The sequence below is a fragment of the Octopus bimaculoides genome, chromosome 1 (genome assembly GCF_001194135.2).
Source record: "Octopus bimaculoides isolate UCB-OBI-ISO-001 chromosome 1, ASM119413v2, whole genome shotgun sequence".
Taxonomy (NCBI): Eukaryota; Metazoa; Mollusca; class Cephalopoda; order Octopoda; family Octopodidae; genus Octopus; species Octopus bimaculoides.
The window spans coordinates 53,770,025-53,776,091 of NC_068981.1; the positions used below are offsets into that span (position 1 = coordinate 53,770,025).

Here is a 6,067-nt window from a genome sequence, read left to right on the forward strand (position 1 = left end):
CGATGATGATATGTACAGACATATATATATATATATATATATATATCGCCTGACTGGCCTTTGTTGGGTTTTCGAGCGAGATTGTTGCCAGTACCCCTGGACTGGCTCTTGTGCGGGTGGCACATAAAAGAAACCATTTCGAGCGTGGCCGTTTTCGTGCGGGTGATACGTAAAAGCATCCACTACACTCTCTGAGTAGTTGGCGTTAGGAAGGGCATCCAGCTGTAGAAACTCTGCCAAATTGGATTGGAGCCTGGTGTTGCCATCCGGTTTCACCAGTCCTCAGTCAAATCGTCCAACCCATGCTAGCATGGAAAGCGGACGTTAAGCGACGATGATGATGATGATGATTTGATAACATTGTTCATGATTATAAGTAGCCTCCATTGTAATGTATAGATTGTGTGCATAATACAATGGTCCAAGAGTGTACAGGATTCACTTGTGTTGTTAAAATTTAGTTGAGCTTTAAATTATTTTTAACATTTCTAAAGACCTGAAAAAGAAGAGAAATAAAGTTTCAGTCAGTTTTTATTTTTCATCCATTCAGGGTCAATAAAATGATACCAGTTAAGTACCAGCTACTAGTTAAATAATACTGGTTGATTACTGGGTTTGATGTAACATATTATAACCCCACACACCATCGAAATTGCTGACTTTGTTCTTAAATAAGAAGTTGTAATTCATGGCATTTTACAAAAATGACATTTCTCAATCACTCTTTTACTTGGGCTTGATATACTTATCAAGGGCATAGGTGGTTTAAAATATGTCTTGTAATTATGTGACTTTGGGATCTTTCTCATCATGCAATACTCAAAGCCTTGTGGGTAAAATCTGTTTGAGGGAAAACTATGAAAACACCTAAGACAGGCTATTACTTTTATTTTTTGGGTAGTAAATTTAATCTATCACATATACAACACTACTGCCTCATGTACTAGTATATGGAGTTTATGTTGTTTCATGTTTAAATCCCTCCTTTATTGCATCATTCATATAATTAATTTCCATGTAACTTGTTCTTTTCAGTAATGTAGTTAAACTTTCACAACCATTTCTAAACAACTAGAATCAACTTCATTAAAAGCCCTCAGGTGGTGACATTAAACTAGGTCATAGATTAAACCTACCACCCAAGCACACCATGGTGTTATTTGAACTCCGAACACAGAGGGCTGAAACCAATACCACAAGGTGTCCTGTGATATATGTTTCATCCCTAGTATTTGAACTCTGAATGTAAGAAGCCAGAATAAATAACGATGACTTATCAATGCATTTACCTAAATATGAGAATAAACAATAAAAGTACCGATTCATCTTTGACATTTCTGCTTTGAACATGTTGATTTAAGTCACTATCTTCCATTCATATTTTCTCTTCATATATGATTCTTTTCTTGAAAGTCTTCCTGGTAATCTTTTTGATCATTTGATTTTAGTGCACTTCCTCTCTCTCTTTCTTGAAGTTGCCACATATTGTCAGCTCAGAGTTCATATCTATATTCTGTTTTTGTTTATGGGAATATTTTTTTCTTTGATGCCATTGATATCCTGCACCTTTCTACTCAGTTATGTTGGTTCTTCTTATCCATTGGTTTTGTCTTGAAGTTTCTCTTATTTCCTGTCTTTGTTCTTACCTTTTGCCTTGAATATCTAATTTTTTTTTTTTTTGCTCTGTCTTCTGTTTTGTTCCACTGTTAAAATGAGAAGTGGGGATAAAATGTGGAACACAAAAAAAAAAAAAAGAAAAAATTGCAGACATGTAAAAAGATTTTGTGAAACAAGAATAAAATTTACTTTTCTATAAAACATTTACATATCTAAATGATGGATTTGAAGAATTATTGAATGATATAAGATCTGTTTATTATTTATAATAAGTTAATGATGGATTTCAATACTATCAAAGATGTTACATTTGTTGATCCATTATCTTTAAAAATATTAATAAGTTTCACTTTTCATCTTGGAAAGCACCTTATTACACAGGAAAACACTTTCCCTTTTTATCTGGAACAGTGTTTAAATGTGAAGTGTGAATAATATTTGTAGTGAAAAAATTTGCAGATTCTAAAAAGACAATAAAAGTTAATGAAAGCTAACAAAATAAAAAAAAAACAAAATACCCACCTTACTGATTTATTGTCTGCTGCCTTATAAAAATAAATGATAATAATAATAATAATGGTTTCATATTTTGGCACAAGGCCAGCAATTTTGGGAGTAGGAGTAAGTTGATTACATTGACCCCAATGCTCAACTCGTACCCCAAAAGGACGAAAGGCAAAGTAGGCATTGACTGAATTTGAACTGAGAATGTAGAGACAGGTGAAGTGCCATTAAGTATTTTGCCCCAGAACTTTTTTTTTCTTGCAACCCTATCATCATCATAATCATTATTATGTTTTCATTCTATTGAATTAGGGTTCGTTCCCTGAGAAGCTAGTATCAGGCTCAGATGATTTTACACTTTACCTGTGGCATCCAGAATTAGATTCTCAACCTATCAATCGAATGACTGGTCATCAACAACTGATTAACCAAGTTCTCTTCTCACCTGATACACGGACTATTGCCAGTTGCTCTTTTGATAAATCTGTGAAATTATGGCATGGTCGAAATGGCAAGTAAGTCAAAGAATTTTCTTTTTGTTATTTAAGTCATTATAGTTGCTATTGGTTAAGATTTGGGGTAGATAGATACTTGTGTTCAAACCCTGCTTCAAGTAAATTAATCAAAGCATGATATTTAACAAGCAAGTAGAGAATTTCCAGTCTATTCAATACATCTAAAATCTTCAGTTTCTTAAAACAGAAATATATTTTCAAATCTGCATTATGGAAGCTGTGTCAACAATAAAGACAAGATAGTCATAGTTGGAGTAGTTGTTGAACCCTTCTTTGTTTATATCTACTCAACAACAATAATAAGGTGAACAGTGTGCATAACTTTATAGAACCCACTTATTCTGAGATATTGGGATAATTTAGATGAAATGTGTGCAGTTGTTTTTTAACTTGAAATATTTCATTGTAATATTGGGAGGAGAAAGATAAATAGAACAAGTTCTAGAAGGAAGCAGTTTTAATAAGGATAAGACAAACATTTTGTTAGAGAATCTGGGGAATGTATCACAATGAAGGTGATAAGAGGAGGAAAAGTGAATTCATTTAGTTTATGTGTAAGAGCAATTAGATTGTAATAGCAGTAGAAGTGGTAAAAACAGCATGTGACATGAAGGTAAGCTAGTGTTTAGAGAGATTGTGTTATCAAAATGAATGATATAAACCAGCTGAAGACAGAACATGAACTAGGGATAGATGTTAAGTCAGACTTGAGGTAAACTGGAAAGAAAATCTAAAAGCAATAGTTAATTGGCAGGATATGGTATAGAGGAATGGTCACACAGACCTACTCCGGTTCATGCCAGTAATATAAAGCAAATATAAAAACATTGACAATGATGGCAGCCGGCTGGTGTAGAAGGAACTTCCTTTGATATAACATCTAAATTTATTATCTCTTAAGTTCTCTAACTTTTCTTTTATTTATTTTACTGCTTAACATCATAATTTCCAACATCCAATATTTTTACAATGTAGACCTATTTTACTATATCTCCAAGGATGCATATATGTATATATCAGTTCATAAGTGTGTGTGTGTATCTTACTTGTGTGTATGTGTACTCTGCTGACTATAAGTGAATCTGTTCATATCTGATTTTCATTTTAATTACACACACACACACACACCTATTTATATGTACACTGATTTTGTTGTTCTTTTTTTCGTTTGTATTTTGTCCCTTATTTTTTCCTAACCTCAAGACTTAACAGTCATTGATATTTGATATCATCCAATTTTTAAGCAGCAGCCATTGTGGCTCCTTTCTATGTCGTTAACCTAGAGTTCTAATTTAGTTACGTTAAATTCAAACTATGTTTTTTTCATAACTTTTGGAAGTAATAACTGTGAGGAATTTTCAGAAGGATCGATACCTTTTTGTTGACCTGTTTGTGCTGTGCTCAGTGGAACATATGGCATCTATATTACAGAATGATAAACATTTAAACTTACTAGATGTGCTTTATTATAAAATATCTACATTAACACTTTATCATTATTACAAGTGGTTCACTTTTGTTGTTACTATCATCTTTTAATTCCTTTACCTATATTGGTCTCAAATTTTGGCACAAGGCCAACAATTCCATGGGAATGGGTAAGTCAGTTACATTGACCCAGTACTCAACTAGTACTTATTTTTATCGACCCTGAAAAAAGTGAAAGGTAAAGAACTCAGAATTTAAAGACAGATGAAATGCCACTAAGCATTTTGCCTAGTCTGCTAACAATTCTGCCAGCTTGCTAACTTAATTTTTTTTCCAATATTGACATCATTATTTTTATCTTTATACATTTGAAGCCTTGTTCCCTGTCTAAAGATATCATCACAATCATTCTAAACATCATTATCATCATCACCACTGCCATCATTGATTTTCCTATTAATTTCATCATGATCACAAGTGTTGGCTTTTATCCAGAGAGTGATTCTCACAGTGTGGAGGCATTCTGTTGCTCACCAGTTGGTTGACCTCTGTGATTCTCACATATTGGGTGACTGAGGTGTAACTGTTTCTCAGCACCCATCTCATTACACAACCTTAAGACATAGTTTGTTGTTTTGTTGTTATATTGTAACAAAGGTGAAAGCAGCAGAAATGGTAGAGCACTGTAAACAATCTTTTACAGTATTTAGTTAAGTACCTCAACATTCTAAGTTCAAATCCTTCCAAGGCTGACTTCATTCATCATTCCAGAATCAATAAAATAAGTAGCAATCAAATATTGGGGTTGATGTAATTGACTGTTCTCTCCTATTGTATTGTTGAACCTTGTGCTTGTGTTAGAAATTATTATCGTTATTATTATTATTATTATTATTATTATAAAAATGAAGTCAGCTGGCAGAATCATTAACATGCCAGGCATGATGTTTAATGGATTTCTTTTGACTCTTTACATTCTGAGTTCAAATTCTCTCGAGGTTGACATTTCTTTTATCCTTTTAGGGTTGATAAAATAAATACCATTTGAGCGCTGAGGTTGATGAAATTGACGACCCCCCTCTCCCCAAATTTCAAGCCTTGTGCCTTTAGTAGAAAGGATTATTATTATTATTATTATTATTATTATTATTTAGGCGGTAGATTGGCAAAAACATTAGTCAGAAAGAATGTTTTGTGGTATTTCTTCCGGCCTTAATCTTCTGATTTAAAGCCTCATCAACACTACCTTTCATCTTTTCAGGCTCAATAAAATAATGTATCGGTCAATTACAGAGGTCAGTACATTAGATGAACCCATCCCCTGCCAAAAATTCCTAACATTGTGCCTAAATTAGAAACAATCATCATCATCATCATCAAGAAGTAAAATTGAAATTATTATTATAAAATGATTTTAAGAAGTTATTTTTTTCTTTTCATTTATTTTGTACATATTCTCTTATTCATAACTTGTTATTTAATTTACCTACAGATTTCTGACAACACTTCGGGGTCATGTGACTCGAGTTTACCAAATTGCCTGGTCAGCTGACAGTCGCCTACTGTGTAGCTCAAGTGCTGACTCCACTATCAAAGTTTGGGACATGGCATCAAAAAAGCTGTTGCATGATCTCCCAGGTCATGCTGATGAGGTAATTTCCCTCACTTTTATTGTGAATAAACAGTATCATATTAATTCTAACAGTTTTATCTCAACAGTTGCATTGTATGTTTCCAGAACAGGGCAAACATATATTCATACACTACCATATTGTTTTTGCTACTTTATGTTGTTTCCAATTTTTTAATGGTAAGTTTGGTGGTGGCTTTGGCTGTGTAGCTAAGAAGTTTGCTTCACAGTATGTGTATATATATATATATATATATATATATATATATATATATATACAGGGATTAGCATTGAGTTGCTTCTCCAACATACTGAAAATTTAGAAATAGCAGTCAAAGAACTACTGATTCTAAACTACAAATTTTTCTCTAAA

General features: G+C 32.9%; 1 protein-coding gene across 1 annotated transcript in view; it reads left to right on the top strand.

Moving 5' to 3' along the window:
- LOC106875218 (notchless protein homolog 1) overlaps positions 1–6,067 on the top strand; it is a 210,684-nt gene that overhangs the window by 102,216 nt on the left and 102,401 nt on the right. Inside the window, exons 11-12 of the mRNA XM_014923267.2 lie at positions 2,434–2,636; positions 5,557–5,716. Coding sequence (XP_014778753.1) covers positions 2,434–2,636; positions 5,557–5,716 — 363 coding nt within the window. The remainder of the gene's footprint in view (positions 1–2,433; positions 2,637–5,556; positions 5,717–6,067) is intronic.